Here is a 20,821-nt window from a genome sequence, read left to right as displayed (position 1 = left end):
CAGCTTCCTACTTTATCTGCCCTTCTCAATTAATCAATGGAAGCATCTTCATCATTGTCATCCTTCCCAAAAGAAACAACAATGTGATGATGATGATGACGATGATGATGATGACGATGGTAATGATGATGATTAAGACGGAGATGATGACGACAATGATGAATTATAACTAAAAGCATCAATAACAAAAGCAAAAACTATACCAAGCATAAACCGCTTTGACAACAATTAATACAACAATAACAACTACTACTACTATTACCACCACTATTATTACTGCTAGTAGTAGTAGTAGTAGTGGGAGTAGTATTAGTAGTAGTAGTAGTATAGTAGTAGTAGTAGCAGTAGTAGTAGTAGTAGTAGCATCAGTAGTAGTAGTAGTAGTAGTAGTAGTAGTAGTAGTTGTTGTTGTTGTAGTAAAAGTAGTAGTACAACAAATACAAAAAATAAAATGAACAAAAACGTCACAAGAATTGACAGAATTGAAAATACTTGGCAGCTAGAAAATTGCTGCAAAATCTCTGGAATCAAGCACCGTCGAGTTAATACTTTTTTCGTTCGTTATGACGTAATAAATTATTATTATTACTATTATCATTATTATTATGATTGTTATTATGATTGTTATTATTATTATTGTGATTATTATTATTATTACGTTATAGTCTTCATTGTTTACGCTGTTAATGTTGTTATTATTTATTCCGACGCCTTCACTTTTACACAGTAGGAATGCGTTTGTCTCGTCCTTTGTGTGTGCGTGCGTGCGTGCGTGTGTGCGTGCGTGTGTGTGTGCGTGCGTGTGGGTGCAACATTTTTTTTCCTCTCTTGATCACTATTCAAATTTCTTCAATCATTTTTCCATTTTTATTTTATCCTTCTTGTTCTATATATGTGTATGTGTGGGTGTGTGTGTGTCTTGTTCACTTTTTTTTATACTTTATTGCACAGTTCGTAGTCATCCCTTTTTTGGGTATTTTTTTAATTTTGTTTCAAGTACGAGTTGCCACCGTGTAAGTTGTTAAGCTGCAAACATACTGAAGCACAAACCATAAAAGTGAACAATTATTATAAACAATGAACACGAACAATAATAAATAAATACTGTATAAATAATTATCGAATGTTTATTATTAATATTTTTATAATTATTTTATAATTATCAATAACATCATTACCATCACCACTATCATCATCATCATCATTAGCACCAATAACATCATTACCTTACCATCATCATCACCATCAACATCATCTTAAGCGAAAAGCATTATCCATTATCACGGAAGGAATTCTTTCTGTTGTCGTCGTCATGATAATCATCTCATTCATTCCTCTCCTCCTTCTTTCCTTCAATTACTTCATTGTCATCATCATCATCGTCATCATCGTTACCATCATTATCATCATTATAAGAAAAATCATCGTCATCATCATCATTCATACAAACAGTTTCTTCATTAATATCAGACTTCATCGTCGTCGTCTCCCTCACTTCCACCATTATCATCATCACCGTTATCATTATCATCATCATCACCATCATTATCATCAACGTTAACATTATCGTAATCATCATCATCCTTATCACCATCACCGTCATCATCGTCGTCATCATTTCACAACAACAACAACAACAACAACAACAACAACAACAACAACAAAAAACATTTTTCTTTTCTCGTAGTTCCTTTCATCCGCATTAACATAATCATTATCTTCAGTGGCAAGAGCATCACTTGCAATCACCATCATCGTCGTCATCATCATCGTCGTCATCATCGTCATCATCATTGTCGTCGTCATTACTGCTATCGCCATCTCCTTGCTTTAAATCAACTTCACAGCTTTTGTCGTCGAGGAAACAGTTGTCTTCTTCATTGCTATGAGCATCATCATCATTATCACCAACATCATCACCAACATCATCATCATCAACATCAACAACGTCATCACCATCATCATCATCTTTCTCTTTTTCTTCTCCACTATCATCATCAACGTCATCATCAACGTCATCATCAACGTCATCATCAACGTCATCATCAACGTCATCATCATCGTCATCATCATCGTCATCATCATCATAGTCATCTTTGTCGTCACAGTTTCATCATCAGCATAATGATGACGACGACGACAAAGATGACGATGACGATGATGATGGCCAGTATTAATGCGAAAATAATTAACGACAATGGCAATTAATGATGATGGAATGAGTTAAAAATTTGAATCTTCCACCCCAGCTCCATTCCTACATTAGCCACCCGCTAAATAATTCAGACCATACTACAGGGATTTGAAAGTGGCATTGAAATATTTTCACTCTCTGTGCAATCTCTTCATCGTCATTATTTTCTTTCTCGTCTTGATGTATTTGTATCTGCCTACTTTGTATTTTTAGTATTTTTCTTTGCCTATGTTTATCTGTGTGTATTTTGTATTTGCGTACTTTGTAATGGCGTTCTTTTGTTTGTGTGCGTATTATTATTTGTATATATGTGTGTCGTGTGTTGTTTTCTATAAAACTTGTTTTGTTTTGTTTTTTATTAAAATAATTTGTTGCGCATTTTGTTTTGTATTTGCGTATTTTGAAATGTGAGTACAATCTATTTTTAGTAGCTTGTTAATGAATGTGGCTATTAACTAAAGTGCACCCATTCTTATAAAATAGATGAACGACTATGGATGAACTTGCTTCGTTATTCCGATGTTTCCAGTCCTTCGCCGCCTACAAAAGTTATGTACGCACATATCTCCGTATTCGTGATTTAGATACATTACTATCTATGTGACCATTGTCGTGGAAGTATGTATACAAATGCAACTCTTGTATTTATGTACCAAAGTTTATACATTTGTATACATTATATATGTATACTTTAAGTGTATCATTTTGTATGTTTATACCGATTTGTATGTTTAGACGGATTTGTATGTTTATAAATCCTATTGTACCATTAATCAATTTGTATGTGTATTTGTCCGTTCTCACTCACGTACCTATTACTTTGGCAGGTTCGCCGGAGTTTCATTTTAACGATTCACCTCGATGTGGCGTGTATGGAGTTTGATGTGTGTATTCACTCACATTGTGTTTTAAGTATTTGTATCAAATTGGTTTGGTTTTTCATCGTAAGTATGCTTGTGTTTGTATGTGTTTGTATGTGTTTGTATGTATCTGTAATGTATGTGTTTGTATGTGTTTACCATTTGTCAAAAATTTTTCAGTTTTTTTATCTAAGATTTGTTAGATCATTTTAAATTTAAAGGAATGAATCATAGAGCTAGCTATTATGTAGCATTAGATGCAATTAGAAATTTTTCTCAGTTTCAAAATTTTTTAAATTTTTTAAAAGTTTCAAAAGCGCACCTAGGCAAACAAGAGTCATACAATTTTTCTTTGCATTTTTACATTTTATGTATGTATGTATGTATGTATGTATGTATGTATGTATGTATGTATGTATGTATGTATGTATGTATGTATGTATGTATGTATGTATGTATGTATGTATGTATGTATGTATGTATGTTCATGTGTGTATGTGAATATGTATGTATGTATTATGGGTTGTAATGTTGCTTTGTAGTTGTATTGTTTTTCTTTTTCCATTGTATACGAAGTTTAGATGCCTTTATATATCTTTGATATTTGAATGTTTTTATATATGTCTGATTTTTGTATGTGTTTTGTATATGTTCGATGTTTGTATATTTCTGTATATGCTTGTTTGATGATGACGCTGATGATAGCGACAACGGCATTGATAGTGACAATGATGAAGATGATGTCAAAGACGTTATTACTGCTGGCAGTGCCATTCATTTTTAATGCCAACAAAAGGAACGATACATGATAATGAGAATGACAACATGCTAAAAAGAGTTCTCCTAATGTATCACGTGATCTCTGTAATTTGCACTCTCGAGTTTTGGCTCGATGTGTTTTTTTTAATAACAAAATATCAAACATACATGTATGTATGTGTTTTTATGTATTTCTCATTCCATTTTGCTTTTTGTTAGAGTTAGCAAACACAGCTTCTACTAAAGGTTTCGTACACATTCTTGTTCCAGTTGAGTTGATGGTGAGATATGTTTTAATTTTTTCTACCTTTCGTCATGTCTTTCTAAAAAGCTCCACTGCATTGGCAGCTGTTTTGTTTGCTTAAACCATTTTACATTTACATGGTTGTATACATTTACATGGTTATTCAATCGTATTCATACACGTACACACATACACACACGTACATTCATACGTTGTATATATTGCATTGCGCGCGCACACTAACACACACAAATACGACGACCCCAATAATAGTAAAAATCACCAATTATGTTATTAATTTTAATAAGTTTTAATTAAATTTTTATTAATCAACTATTTAATTATTTTGGCTGATTTTATTGAAAAACAACAAAAAATCACGCTTTCGACGTAACGAACATTTAATTATATCATTATAATAAAATTTATTATATTATAGTAATTTATTATTGTGATATTTTGCTGAATAAAAGATTGTTTCAATTCAATTCAATATATATATATATATATATGTTGAATACACATAATGTGTATATATATTCACATACCTATAAAGTATATAGAGAGTTACATATACATATATACCACATATATGTATATGTGTGTGTGTGTTCGTGTTTGTGCGTGTGTGTGTGTCTCTGAGTTAATGTGTGTGTGTGTTTGTATGTAAGTATGCGCGAGCGTGTGTGTGAATAATCAAACGTTGGAAATATAATATTATATATGAAAGGAATACATACTTAACACACAAAGTTACACACACACACACACACATACACACACACAAACACACATACATACACACACAAACACACATACTTAAACTCACATATATGATATATATATATATACATATGTATGTTTGTATGTATGTATGCATGTACGTATGTATGTTCATAAATACACACACATATTATACGTTTAGAGTTTGAAGTTTTTTAAAATCACACTCACGATTACGTGAGTTTAAAAAAAATGAGCATTATTGTTTGTCATCATCATCGTCATCGTCGTCACTACCTATTATCATCATCATCGTCCTCATCATCATCATCGTCCTCACCATCATCATCAGTCATTATCATCATCACCATTATCATCATCATCATCATAGTCGTTATAATGCATTGATGTGATGACAAATTGAGTTGCTATACACAAATTGCTAAATAAAATGTTATACGAATTGTTATATGAATTATTACGTGCACGAGCTGTTTACCATTCTGTTTACAATTCTGTTTCCTGTTTACAATTTTGTTTCCTGTTTACAATTCTGTTTCCTGTTTACAATTCTGTTTCCTGTTTACAATTCTGTTTCCTGTTTACAATTCTGTTTCCTGTTTACAATTCTGTTTCCTGTTTACAATTCTGTTTCCTGCTACGTCATCGTTTATTAGCATCTCGATTCATCACTTTCAAATCAATTAGTCGAACAATTTGTTTGAAATTTATCTGATATATGCTCCTATGGTATTGCTGTTCGAGTTTGCCACTGAGTAGTTTTGATGTGTTGGTGTGTTTGTGTGTATATATGTATGTGTGCGTGTGTATGTTCGTGTGTGTGTGCGTATACATAAATATGTGTGCGTGTGTATGAGCGTGTATTTGTTTGTGTGTGTGTGTGTGTGTGTGGCTGTATGATTGAAAATTTGAGAAAGTGAGAAAGAAGATAAAAAGTGGTTTATGTAGGTATAGGAGCATGAAAATTTAAAAAAATATTTAATTAAAAATTCAATAGGTAGGCCATAATAAATATAAAATCCATCATAAATAAAAAATATATGTAAAAATTTTTACAATTAAATTTTAATCATCGTAAAGTTGACTCCCAATAAATCTGATGAGAAACATGCCGAAAACATGCACCAAGTAAGTAGCAATTAAGTTTTAAAAGGCGTCAAATTAACTTCCAATCATGGTAAGAATTATACGTAGAACATTTGGGGCCACTTTAAGATATTAAAGCCATAAATCATAACCACCATCACCATCATCATCTTCTTCTTCATCATCATCGTTAGGGGGGGGGGAGACTGTGGACATCGTTATGGCCACCATCTTTCTAATTAACACCCTCCTCATCATCGTCGTCATCGCATCACGGCCACAACATAAATGATTGTTATCATTATCATCATCATCTGCAGCACCGTCATCATCATCATCATCATAGTCATCATTATCATCATCACCGTTGTCATCATCATCATCATAGTCATCATTATCATCATCGTCGTCATCGTCATCAATTATGCATCGATTAGATTATTAGCACGCAGAGAAAAGCTCATCAATGACTACGTTATGAAAAAAACTCATCAAAACACGTCATCAATCACACATACATTCCCACAAACGTATACATACACACACCTACACATATACACACATACATACACATACACACGTACAAACAAAGAAATACATACAATACATACACACACACACACAAACAGACAAATACACACAGTTACTCTCAAATACACACACATCCATCCATACACTCAGATGCATATGCATACAAACCCACACACATACATACTCACACACACACACACACACGCACACACACACGCATATTTATACATACTCACACACATACATACTCACACACACATACATATTCCCACACATACATGCATACTCACTCATACACACACACACAAACAAACACACATACACACATTTATGAAAAATTGCATGCCAACGATTATGACATTCCAGCTTTATCTACGTCATACACCGAATGTGTCATATTAAATATTCACACTGCGCTTTCTTGCCAAAAATTTTCATTTTATAGCATTTGCTATTAATGAGCAAGGGTCGACTCGTTTAATTCACCAGTTTCAATCATTTTCAAATTTGGAAATATTGATGAAAATAACATTTTTGTATATCTGTGAACCATATATCAACCATAGATTTGTATGGTTCTATATTAAAAATTTCATTTAACACCTTGACTGAGAGGATAGCAAAAAAAACCGGAAAAATTATTATTTTTTGAAATAAAATAATAAAATAAAAATAATAAATAGTTAAAAATAAATAGTCTTACCCAAACTAGAAATTGTTGATCCCGAAATAAGATGTTCGCTGTGAGTTTTAAAAAATAAAATAAATTTCTAATGCGATGTACGTTACATTTTTTCAAGAGGAAGAGCTTTCAGAAATATTTAACGTCCATTTTATCTTTTCGAAAAAAATTGGGAGAAGGATTGTTGAATGACACAGCTGAGAAAGATTCTCCATCATCCCTAAAACAGCTTACAATCAATTTTAAATTTAGAAAGCCTCTTTCACTAAGTAGTACTACCAGACACTCACACCACAATCACAGACACACACACACACACATACACACTAACACACACACTGACACACACACAAACACACCCACAAACACGAATGCGTATGAATATGAATATGAGGCGTACATTCTACACCGGTGCTTGTATCTTCTGCATTACATCAAATGCATAATACTCTTATGCAGCTTGTACTCATAGTGAACTTGCACAGTCACGTCTTAACACCTCTTGATTTTTTTTGTCGAAAATTCTGTACTTATATACTCATAACGTCGTATCACATCACATTACGTCACATTACATTACATTTACAAACATCACATACACCGAAACTAATTTTTTTCGAATGACGGCAAGTTTTTTTTTAAACTTTATTTCATTTTCTTTCGTTTTGAGGGCGCCAAAAATAGAAGTTCAATGACCTAATACAGTTGATGCTTTTCAAGCATGTGGGTGTGTGTTTTTGGCGTGTGTGTGTCTGTGTGTGTGTTTCTGTGTGTCTTTGCAATTATACATATAACTAGAAAAAGCCTTCAAGACTTGGACCATCAATGAGAAATTAAAGAAAATACATCAATGATTATATGTAACTCAATTATAAATATCATAATGATTATATTCAATGTCTGCGTGTGTGTGTGTTAGTACAAGTCTCTCTCTCTCTCTCTCTCTCTCTCTCTCTTTCTCTCTCTCTATATATATATATATATAAAGAGAGAGAGAGAGAGAAAGAGAGAGAGAGAAAGAGAGAGAGAAGGTGTGTAAGAGAGAAAGAGAAAGAAAGAATAGCAGAAAGTACTCATAGGTATAGGTGTAATAGAAAGTACAAAGTACAAACACGTATTTTTGACCTGTGCGTGTGTCTTGTATGGCGTGATTGTTTGTAATCGTCCGAGTACTAGCCCGTGTTCCCCTAATTAGTTTCGTCTCAACAAGACAGTTTTGCTTGCTTATGTCTGTGTCTATATAGATCTACGCTGGTAGTGTATCTTTATAGATATACGCAGATATTTGCAAGCAAAGACGCGCGCACACACACACACTTAGACACACACATACACAGACACCCACAAAGACACACACATAATGTTTTATCTGGAAAGTTAGTTTTTTTTTATGGAATGATCGATCCACTGAAGATTTTGGTTCAAACGTCAGAGGCAATGCAAATTAAAGAGATATTTGCATCTGTTGTATCTATTTAGAATAAAATACAGGAATGTTAATGAATTTTCATACAGATTTTTATTGTGTGTGTGTGTGCGTGTGTGTGTGTGTGTGTGTGTGTGTGTGTGTGTGTTATGTTTTTTTTTTACAATGGCTCTTCCCACTTTGAATCCTTATTAATTTGTAAAATTTTATTTCTTGTTTTATGGGAGTCAACCCTAGATAAGCATTTATTGCTAGGCTGACTCTTTCACTTTTTTTGTGAATAAAAGGAATTAAAAAAAATGTCAAGAAAAAATAAAGAAGTTTTGTAACGGAAAAATTGGTGAATGAATTCTGGAATAATTATTTGCAAAGAATTTATGTTCACAAAATTGTGTAATTACAACGTTATGTGTGGGAAATTTTTTAAATGTTTGTGTATGTGTGTTGGTGGGTATGTGTGTTTCAATGTGTGTGTCTTTGTGTGTGTATGTTTGTGTGTATGTGTGCGTGCGTGCGTGTGTGTGTGATTATATATGTATGAGTGTGTCTGCGGAATTTGTATTTTAATAAAAAAATCTGTTACCGAAATATGCCATCACAACCGTTCAAGTACATTATATAACAATTGACTAGTAACAACACAAACAAACACAGCAGGACAACAATTCGATACATAGTGAGTGATGCGGATCAGACGACAACCACAACACAGGCAACTACAAATACATTGCCGCTCAACAAACGTAGACAACAACATGCAACAACAACAACAACATGCAACAACAACATGCAACAACAAACATACTCAACAACAACAACATGCAACCAATCCAACATAACACGATGTACGCTGTATAATACGGCACTGACTGACAAGAGTATGAAAGGACAGCAAGCATTGGAGCATGGATAAGTCCAGCATACAGGCGGAGACAAGTGAGTACAAGTTATGAGATATCTATTCCAAATTAAAACAACCTCAAATACTAATGAAGAGACAAACAAAATAAAAAATAAACACGCATAAAAGAGCGCTGAAATTTTGAGAGAAAATATAAGTAGATAAAATCACGACTAAGGAGCGTGTAGTTATATATATATATATATATATATATATATATATATATATATATATATACACATACATACATACACACACCACGTATAAGTACACAAGCAAGCACACACTTTTCAAACTAGGTAGTCCTTATAAGAACAAGCTTGCATTTACATAAAAATACACGCATTTTTGTCAAAACTATGTGCATATGTGTGCATGCGTGTACCCACAACAATTCATACGCATTATCATGTACGTACATGTTTAAACAATGTTCACACAAAATGCACACAACGCAAATGTTTAGCTAAACCGATCAATTTAGTCGCAAGATTTCATGGCAGCTGGTGTCGCCTGCGTCACATTAACAACACGTTCCTCTGCCGCTTCATTTGCCTTTGCGGCGTTCGGTTGCAGCACGTTCTGCTGTTTGCCGTCGAGCTCATCTTGTTTGATGTCAAAAGTAAATAAACTTCCGTAATCATTGGACAGTTCTTTGTTAGTGTTCTTGGTGTCGTTGTTGCTACTTTTAATATTTTTATCCGCTTTTGTGTTGTTGTTTAACTGGCTGTAAATGTTCTTATCAGTGGGCTTTGTATGCTTGTAGCCGGGAGCAATGATGTCGTAATTGGAATCGACTTTAATATAGTGGTTTGGATTGCAGTAGTTGCTCTGATTGTTGTAGTTGCTCTGATTGTTGTAGTTGTACTGGTTGCTGAAGTTGTACTGGTTGCTGAAGTTGTTGCTTGTTGGTCTGATCTCATCCAACGTTGTCGAAGTGATAGTGTCCATTCCCTGGCGACTCAAGTGTCGGTGTTTGTGATGCCGCTGATGGTGGCGGTAGTGGCGAGGAGCGTGGCTGCTTTTATGACGATGCGATCGACCGTTAGAAATTTGAAACGACGGCGATTGCCTGGAATCGAAACCGAGTATTCGACGTCTGTAGAAAGAGTACTGCCCCACTTCGGTTAAACTACTTTCCGTATCGCTATTGTCGCTACTGTAGCTGCTGTAGTAGTCGTCGCGATCTTCATTGAAACTGTAGCGATAAGGTTGGTAATAGTACTCGTAGTTGTTGGAATGCAAGCGTTTGAAGTCGCGGTGTTCGAGATCCGTCGATGGGCCGTTGAAAAAGTCGCAGGCGATTGATGCTCGAGCTGTGTGCTTTAATTTGGGGTGGCGAGTTGAGGCCGAAGTTTTGTTGTTGTTGCTGCTGCTGTTTTTGTTGATATGGTGATTTTTATTGTTGTTGTTGTTGTTGTTGTTGCCGCTATATATTTCTGACGTTGTAGTTGCAGTTGATGTCGGCGATTGTTTTGACGACGTTAAATACTGTTCTTTCTGTTTGGTGGTGGTTATGGCAGTGTTTTCAGCTACCGTTGCTGCTGTTAAAGTGACGTTATCAGCACTTTTGTTGTTGTTGCTGTTGTTGTTTGTATCGCTACTCTTTTGAGCAGGTTGTTGTCGATAGCGGAAGTAGTACGGATGCGATGGGAGGGTTGGGACGTTCGAGTCGGGATCAGTTTTAAAGATTTCATCGTAGGGAGGTGGCAGAGGTTTGGAGGAGGATGGAGATGCTAGAGAGGAAGAGGATGAGGAGTGGGATTGCTGCTGTTGGGCTGCTGCTGATGTTGAAATCAACAGTTTTGATTTCTGCTTTGATTTATCTGGTTGAGTTTAAGCAAATTTTTGTAAAAATAAGTAAAAGAGAGAAAAAATCAGTTTTCACAAAACTAAAAAAGTTTTCACAAAACTATTCAAATGTGCATCTACATTTATAAAATATAAATGAATAAATATACAACTGAACAGACTAACAAACAAACAAACATCAAACAAACGAACGAACAAACGAACGAACCAAATAAAGCACAATTGCCATCGTCAGCATCGTCAACAACGACAATTCCATTGCCACCTAGAACAGTTGTGTTACTCGCCGTCGTAGTTGAAGCCAAACCATCTTTGCTGCTGCTGCTGTTGTCACAGCTGCTTTTGCCGCAGCAGTTATTACTGCTGCTGGCGCTGTTGTTGTAAGCGTGTAGCCAAACTTTGAAGAAGATGAAGATGAAGGTGAGTAGGAGCAGAAGTAGGCCGACAACCACACACACCGTAGCTCCGTCCCACGATATGAAGCCCACAAGAAGGTCGCGAGCTGTGGCCTGGTAGCTGGCGAGGATGATGGTAGTGATAACGATGGAGGTGATGATGGTGATGATGATGGTGACGATGGCGATGATGATGATAATGATGATGGTGTAGTCTATTTTGATGAGCGACAGCGACAATGATGATGATGGTGTGGTGTATTTTGATAATGATGAAAATGTAATCATGATGATAATGAAGATTATGGTGCGGTTCATTGTAGTTATGATGATGACGACGATGATGACGACGATGATGACGACGATGATGAAGACGACAAATGTTCAATAATTACAATAACGCTTTTCTATTGGCAAAAATTGATTATTAATAGTGACGACAGTCAAGTTGAAAGCCCTGATGAAGAATAATGACATAAAAAGTTATGATGAAGATATATAACTTGCAACAACTATAACTATTACTATATTACTACTATTACTACCACTACTACTACTGTTACTACTACTACTACTGCCACTACCACTACTACTACTACTACTACTACTACTACTACTACTACTACTACTACTACTACTACTACTGTTACTACCACAACTACCACTACAACTACTACTACTACCACTGCAACTACTACTACTACTACTGTTACTACCACAATTACCACTATACTACTACTATTACCATTGCTACTACTACTACTACTACTGTTACTACCACAACTACCACTACCACTACTATTACTACAACTACTACTACTACCTTGCACGCACGACATCCTCAGATTCTTGGCAACGAAAATGACTCCAATCGTGATGGTATCTGCAGCAGAGAGCTGCATTTGTCACTTCTTCCTCTTCCTCCTCATCACCATTATCATTATCATCACCGCCATCATCGTCATCACCGTTGTTGTTGTTGTGTTTGCTGTTAGCGTCATCAGCGTTTTTGTCGCTGTCGCTTTTGTTGACGACATTGTCGTCGTCGTCAGTAATGTCGTTGTTTGAAGCCGCATCTTTATTTTTATGACTATTATTATCGTTATTGTTGATGTTATTATTATCATTATTGTTGTTATTTATATTCTTTTGATCAATAAGAATTTCAGCATTATTGAGAAGATTTTTGTGTTCAGATAAATTTGACGATAACTGACTATGACCGCTACCACTACTACTACTACTGCCACTATTACCACCACTAGTACTACTACTACCACTATTACTACTACTGCTATCATTATCATTTGTAATTTTTGCGTTATTATTATTGTTGTTGTTATTGTTGTTATTGTTGTTGTTATATTTAGGCGTCACGATAGAGTCATGGTGATGTTTCACTCCCATACCCACATCCAGCTTAACATTCATTCGGTCTTTAGCATTTTTATTATTTATATTGATATTATCATGGTTATTATTGTTATTATTATTATGGTTATTATTATTATTATTTTTATTCTTTTCCTTCACGGCTCTTTTTATGCTCGCTTCATTAGCTTTCGTTTTCCTAGCTTCCTTCTTTCCATCCTCATCGTTACGATTATTATTACTATTATTATTACTATGATTATTATCTACTTTCTTTTTATTTTTATTACTTATCTTATCAATACCATCCTTATTATTCATCTTATTTTTATTATTTTTATTTTTCCGTGTCGACGACGACGACGAGGTGGTCGGTGAAGCGAGCGCCTTGGTGAACGCGCAGCAGCAGAAGTTATAGAAGGGCAGGTAGTTGGAGACGATGCAGAGATGGGTGAAGTGCACGTACTGGTTCACCATGCACTCACCACCATTCGACAGCCAGTTTAGTCGCTTCTCTGTAACTGCAGATGTGGGGGGTGGTTGTGGTGATGAATAGTTGATGAGTTGTGGTTGTTTTATTTGGGTAGTCTTGTGTAGGAAAGTCAGTGTGCGTTAATAAGATTTTTTGAGTAACGAAATGCCTATACGTAAGATGATGCCTGAATGCACGTGTAACTCTCATTGGGCAATTCCCACGTACATATGCAGGACCACTAGAATAGAAAATTTGATAGATGAACGAGTGAACGAATGAATGAAAAATGAAAGACTACAAAAGATACACACGCTCAAAGACATTCAGAAAGAAACAAACACACGAACGAAGGAACAGCGTTCAAACGATACTTTAAGAAACATGAATGGAGATGTATGATTAATGAGATGAACGAAAATAAATAGACCCGATATGTACTTTTAGGTATTACATACAAGTTTGCAGGGACATATATTTGTGAATACGTATATTGTATATATCCAGCTATGTAGGTACGTAAGTTTATATGTAGATAGGCATGTATGTGTATGTATGAATATTTATAAGCAAACGGAGCTCATAAAAATGACAGTTATTTGTGTTGGTATGATGTTTCCAAATTCATTTCCGCGGCGTTTAAAATAGCGCACTGTACATAGCAGCGATCAATCATGGGCACACTCACAGACACACTCACAAACACAGACACAGACACACACACACACACACACATATATATATATATATATATATATATAATGTAAATATCGTGAACAAATTTTTGATTCAGAGCAAATAATTACAGAATATCCTTACACACCAACCGCTTATATTGCAACCATAATTAAAACATTTTGTTTTTCAAAAACATTCAGAATAATTACAAGTGTGTGAATTTTATTTTCAAAAACATTCAAACTACACATACTTTGTGATTTCTTTCAAAAAATTATTCACGGAGACCGGCAATTGAAATGTCATTTAAATTTATGGCAAACATACAAACACACAGAAGATAAAATGTTCAATGAATAAATCCACAACCAACTAAACATCGAGGACGTGCAAAAACATAAACAGATCCACAATTTAAAACATTCAAACAAATAAGTTATAAATAAACTAACACAGAGGCAAACAGGCAAACAAACAAGCAAACAGACGAACAGAAAAATGAGAACGAACGAACGAACGCAGACAAGAAAGCTAATGACCATCAATCCATCAAAGCCAGCGCCGATATATAAATCATAGGTAAAAACTTCCGCAATGTATAAAACCTTAAAGAGACGGAAGAAAAAGAAAAGATTGCAATGTCTCTATCTTATGTATCATGCTGTCGTGGTGTGTATATTCACTCACTGTTTGTCTCTGTGTGTTTGTGTTTGTGTGTGTGTATGTGTATGTGTGTGTGTGCGTGGGAATGTTTTATTAGTTTGTTTTATTTTTTCTGCGTGAATTTGACTATTTGATTTTTAAATAAAATTTTAAATTTAAATAAAATTAATGATTATAACATAATTTTTGCTGTTGCATCTCAGTCTTGCCACTGGCAATGCGTGTGTTGTCCGGATTCAGACCTATTCACATATTTGTTGATACACCTCTAAGAATTTTTTATTATTAACGTGTTGTTAAACTATTCGGAAAAATTGTCTGCATGTCACATTATTACGACAGAAGTGTCTGACTTGCTATAAATACAAAACAATATATATACAGTAGATCATGGGGGGGAGCAAACATTATGACAGAAAAAAGAAGCCACAAATCTTAAAAAATTCTCCCCCGGGTCGAAAAAATAATTTGCTTTTTAAGTACTTATGCGGTCCTTCAAAGGTAAAATAGTTAGTTCTCAATGCGGCCCTCACAGCAAAAAGTTTGCCCACCCCTGCAGTAGATTATAAGATGCATAGAAAATTTCTGCACTTTGTTCTGGGCTGAGTTATTAAAGTAAAAGTATAAGATAAATGAAGATTTCAGCCAATAAGAATGCGGCAGTTCATATGATTGACGGATCGTTTGTGTGATATTGAAAAAGAAAGAATGAAAGAAAGAGAGAAAAAAAGAAAGAAGTACAGAAAAGAAAAAAGTGAAATATATTGATGTGACAATGAATTTATTTTTTCTTCGATGAGAAAGCAATCACACAAAATTCGGACAAAAATCTGTGAGGTATTTGTTTACATTGGAATTCACTATCACAAGTAGACCCAGTTTTCTACAATTGTATACAAAGAGATGTTTGTGAATGTTTGCATGCATGAACATGTTTGTTTGCGCATGAACTATGAACACGTTTGTTTGCACGTGTTTGTGCCTCTTATTTAAACCTTGAATTTGAATAGAAGGGTAACGGTCGTTATCTTTAAACTGTCTTCTACTGTTAACCAAATCTCTGAAAAACTACATTTCCATTTCTTAATCTGAAATACCATCTTCACGTGAACTGGTAAAAATTAACTAAATTTAAAAAATTAATTTCTACGACCTACAAATACTTTTCAGAAAATAATTTGAATCACTCTTTAAATATAGACAGGGAAAAAACTCTGGACTGACGTCAAATTTTTCAACTTTTTATACCCGTAAGTATGTGTGCATGTGTGCCTTGATGGACATATAAATACGTATTGGTGTATGTATGTTAAGTGTGCACGCATGTATATATGTACCTATATGTGTGTATGTATGTGTGTGTATGTGTTTGTGTGTGCGTGCGTGCGTGGTGTGTGTGTGTATGGTGTATGTATGTATATATTTATATAAGAAATCTAGAAATGATGAACATTGCCCACTTCTGCGTAACGTGAATGAATGTTGCGTACATGGCGCGTATAAATATACAGACAGACACGCCAATATTTTTGCGTGTATGTGCAAGGTTTATTTGTATTGAATTATATGCACATCATTAAACGCTTGGATGAACCTATAGCAGCATTTTGTATGGATGGGTTTTTAATGTATGTATATGAAAAGAATTTGTAACATATAAGTATGTAGGTGTGTGTGTGTGTGTGTTTATGTATGTACGTATGTATGTATGTGTGTATGTATGTATGTATGTATGTATGTATGTGTGTATGTATGTATGTATGTATGTATGTATGTATGTATGTATGTATGTATGTATGTATGTATGTATGTATGTATGTATGTATGTATGTATGTATGTATGTATGTATGTATTTATGTAAGTATGTATGTATGTATGTATGTATGTATGTATTTATGTAAGTATGTATGTATGTATGTATAATGATGTATAATGGAATGTGTGAACGAGTTAAGTGTGAACGTAGACTGATGATAATGATGATGATAGTAATGGTGATAGTGATAGTGATGTTGACAATGATCGCAATGATGAATATGACGATAATGCTGATGACGATGACAACAACGTCATCATTAAAAACCAAAAATCATTTTAAGAGTTATATTTTTTTTTCCGAAAATGTTTTCGGCAAGAGTATTCATCACTGTCCAGTATAACTACATCATTAACGTCATTAATATCCGCTATTACATCAACCCAAACAACAACACCATATCATCAACAACAACAACATCAACAGCAACATCAGCATCATCTTCAACAACATCATCAACAACAACATAATCAACATCATCAACAACAACAACATCGTCTTCAACAGCATCATCAACAACACCAACAACAACATCATCTTCAACAACAATAACAACAACAACAACAACATCAACAACAACAACCACATCAACAACAAACACCTGCTTGCAAGCATGCATTCTGTTGATCTTTATTGCAAGAACCGGCTCCTAAGAAAAAATTTAAAAAAAAATATTATTAAAAATTATGGCAAAATAAAAATAATAATAACGGTTATTATTTATTATTATTGTTGTTACTGTTGTTGCTATTATTAATGTTATTATTGTTGTTTTTGTTGTTGTATATTTATACAGGCATTCATGCGACGATCATTTTTCCCATTCTTGCCAAAGGCTGTGTCGTTATTACCTGCTTGGCTATCGTCATCGTCATCTTCAACTCTATCATCACCATAATCATTTTCATCTTTATTATCTTCATCATCATCTTCATCACCATCTTCATCTTCACCATCTACATCTTCACCATCTACATATACGTTGCATTCATAAAGACAAACATAGTTTGTGCAGTCAGTTTGCACAGACATACACACACACAAGCACACACACACACGCATTTCCATGCAGACATATTCTTCACACAAATATAAATATTCAAGCACACACACACATATTTAGACACAAACATTTATACATACCCACATATATATCCACACACACTTACACAAACAAAAACACACACACATTCACACATAGACATTGACAGATACACATTCACATGCATACACACATACAAATACACACACACCATACATACACATGCGGGCGCACACATTTACAAAAAATTTACAGGCGAGTTTGGAAGCCTATACTAATTTACATAATTGTAAGTGGTTGTTTGGCAGTCTTGGCAAAGATTAACAAGTAGAAATGGAGAAAGTGAAAAGAGAAAAAATACAACATCTCCACCGTTTTAAATTTCATTATCATATTATCATCATTCCATCCAGATATCATTGACATGTTATGTTGTTACCATCCGAAACGTCATCACTCATCATCATAGTCATCATCACCAGTGTTCTCCGTCGTCACAATCGCTTCGCCATCATCTTTACCTTTGTCGATATCATTATCATCATCATCACCGTTTGCATCATCATTATCATCATCGTCATCACCATCATCATCATCACCACAACAACCTTGAGCAGCACCAATACCCATTAGAATTGTGAGAAGGGAGAATAAAATGAAATTCTGATAATGGCGGGTGTATTTATGGCATTGTTGTTGTGGTTGCTGTGGCTGTTGTGGTTGCTGTGGCTGATGTGGTTGCTGTGGCTGTTGTGGTTGTAGTGGCTGCTGCCGTTGTGGTTGTGCTGGTAGCTGTTTTCGTAAATACATGCGTTGACGTCGTTTTTGTTTCAATGTTAACTTAGATTTATTTTGTTGCAGAATGGGTTTTTGTTGTTGTTGAATTTGTTGTTTATGATATTGTATTTTTTGTCGATAATTTTGTTGTCGGGTTTTTAGCTGAGAATTTTGTTCCTCTGACTGACAATGGAGGGTGCCACGACGATGAGAATGAAGATGATGAGGAAGACGACGATGACGACGACGATGAGTAGGAGAAGAAGGTTGCTGAGTACGATGATACTGACTATGATGATGATGATGATGAGAGGGTGTGAGAGTAGAATGGCGAAGACGATGACTGTGAAGATGATTTTCTGGAGGCAGTTGTAAATAATGGTTACGCTGTTCTTTAGAGCTAATGATGTCATCAAGACACTGACGATGACGACGGCGATAATGACGACGAAGAAGATGAAAAAAGCTGCGGAGGGAATGATGAAGACGACGACGGCGAAGAGGATGGTGAAGATAAAGATGATGATGAGTTGTCGATGTCATCATGAAATGCACTTGACACGTGTTCACAATCTGCTGAGAGGTATTACAGAATTTTCAACAATAATAACAACAATAACAACAACAAAACAACAACCACAAAACAACACAGCAACAAATTAACGACATAAACAACAAATACAATAAAAAAACATCAACAAAATTATTAGCTTTCTAAAATAATCCAAAAAACTACAAAATACAACAACAGAACCGACAAAAAATAAAATCATGAAGCCAAAAATTTTTAAACAACAACATTAAAACTAACACAAAAAACGAACTGTGGGGAAAAAACTCCAAAATGAAAAAAACTCTATGGTCTATGTTACGGTATGTTACAGTATTTATGGGTATGTTACAATATTGTACCGCACGTGTTGTATGCGTCTGTGTATGTACAGCGTTGTAGTTTGGACGGATGGCGTGTGAAGCCGACATATGCGAGTGTAGTTCTTTGTTTAATCAATACACGAACGGAGGAAAAAATAAGATTCGCAGGACCAAAAGAATATTTTACTTGAAAAATAATTTTTTTAATTTTTGTTTGTTTTTTTTCTGTTTTTCGCCAATTATTTTTAATTTATTTGTATGTACTTTTTTTTATTTTCTACACTGTATCCAAATTTATTACATTTGTTGTTGTTTTTGTTAGTTAGGTTAATGTATGTATACCTATTCATGTATGTTTCCCCATTCTTGCATTCGGTATCAATTATTGCATTACAAAAACGTGTCTCTACATGCATGGACATATTTGCTTAAACGTGTGGGTGTACCGTATATTTTGGTTTACAAATTATAAAGTTGTTAGGTGCCTACCCACATAGAAAGACTGCCGTGTTATCTCGCCCTTAGGACTTATTGTTTAGAAGGACGAACCATAATTTTTCCTCTTATACTGTTTTGCCAAAAACATCAACTTTTGAGAAATCTTTGTTTGTTTAAAGTTTAATCTTACGGATAAATTTTGCATAATCGTTGGATCATTTTTTTCTTTTTTCATATGAAAAAGAAAACTAAAATAAAAATTTTAAATTAAAACTTGGTACCAAACAGTAGACAGTGAAAAAATTGGTAATTCACATTTTAAACAAAAATGTTAGACGAGATGAAGCTTTACGTACAACAGTTCTTGACACACTTCAAATAATTTGTCCCCACTAAAAAATATATTTGCACCTCGGCATGCAAGCATTCATTTATGCTTGTATAATTTTGTATACGTATGTACAAATATCTGTTATTCTATTATACACTATTGTTTCGCCTTTCAATTCATTCTAAAAGCACTGCGAAGAAGAAAAGACAAACATTTGTTTCTACTGCGCAGGAAAATAATTAATTGTAAAAGCTATTATAGGCTGGTAATCCTTGAGGTTTTAAAAAAACTTTTGAGAAATAAAAATTGTTTACAATCTAAGAAAACAAGAAACTAACAAAAAAATATTGTAATTAAAAACAAATAATGAAAAAATATATAAAAAATAATAAATATTTATTAATAAAAATTAATAAAATATAAATTATAAATTTATATACATATATACGTATATATAATTTCTATACCATAATATAATTTTACATATTAAATAATTTTTATTCTTTCAAATAATTTTCATAGATATGGAGGTTAGGTTGTGTGTGCGTGTTTGTTGTGCTGATGTGTGCGTGTCTGTTGAGTGCGTCTAAAGTTTCCACGCAAGTGGTCATTGAGGTTTGATATTACAAATATCGGATCTTCTAAAGAAAAATTTATTTTATTGATTTTTTTTCTCAGAAATATTCTTCTAAAAATATTTTTAAATACCCGAATTCGAAAAAAGA

At 34.2% G+C, this 20,821-nt stretch overlaps 1 protein-coding gene across 1 annotated transcript; it reads right to left on the bottom strand.

Moving 5' to 3' along the window:
• Positions 1 to 9,907: 9,907 nt before the first annotated feature.
• Positions 9,908 to 18,307, bottom strand: HELRODRAFT_161579 (hypothetical protein; the record flags this gene model as incomplete). Its single annotated transcript, XM_009021484.1, has 7 exons — positions 9,908 to 11,253; positions 11,448 to 11,755; positions 12,458 to 13,526; positions 14,843 to 14,851; positions 17,237 to 17,284; positions 17,487 to 17,606; positions 18,286 to 18,307. 7 exons carry the CDS (start codon positions 18,305 to 18,307, stop codon positions 9,908 to 9,910), a joined length of 2,922 nt encoding a protein of 973 aa, XP_009019732.1.
• Positions 18,308 to 20,821: the final 2,514 nt, after the last annotated feature.

Source organism: Helobdella robusta, assembly GCF_000326865.2.
Source record: "Helobdella robusta unplaced genomic scaffold HELROscaffold_3, whole genome shotgun sequence".
Taxonomy (NCBI): Eukaryota; Metazoa; Annelida; class Clitellata; order Rhynchobdellida; family Glossiphoniidae; genus Helobdella; species Helobdella robusta.
This window is presented reverse-complemented; position numbering and strand designations above follow the sequence as displayed.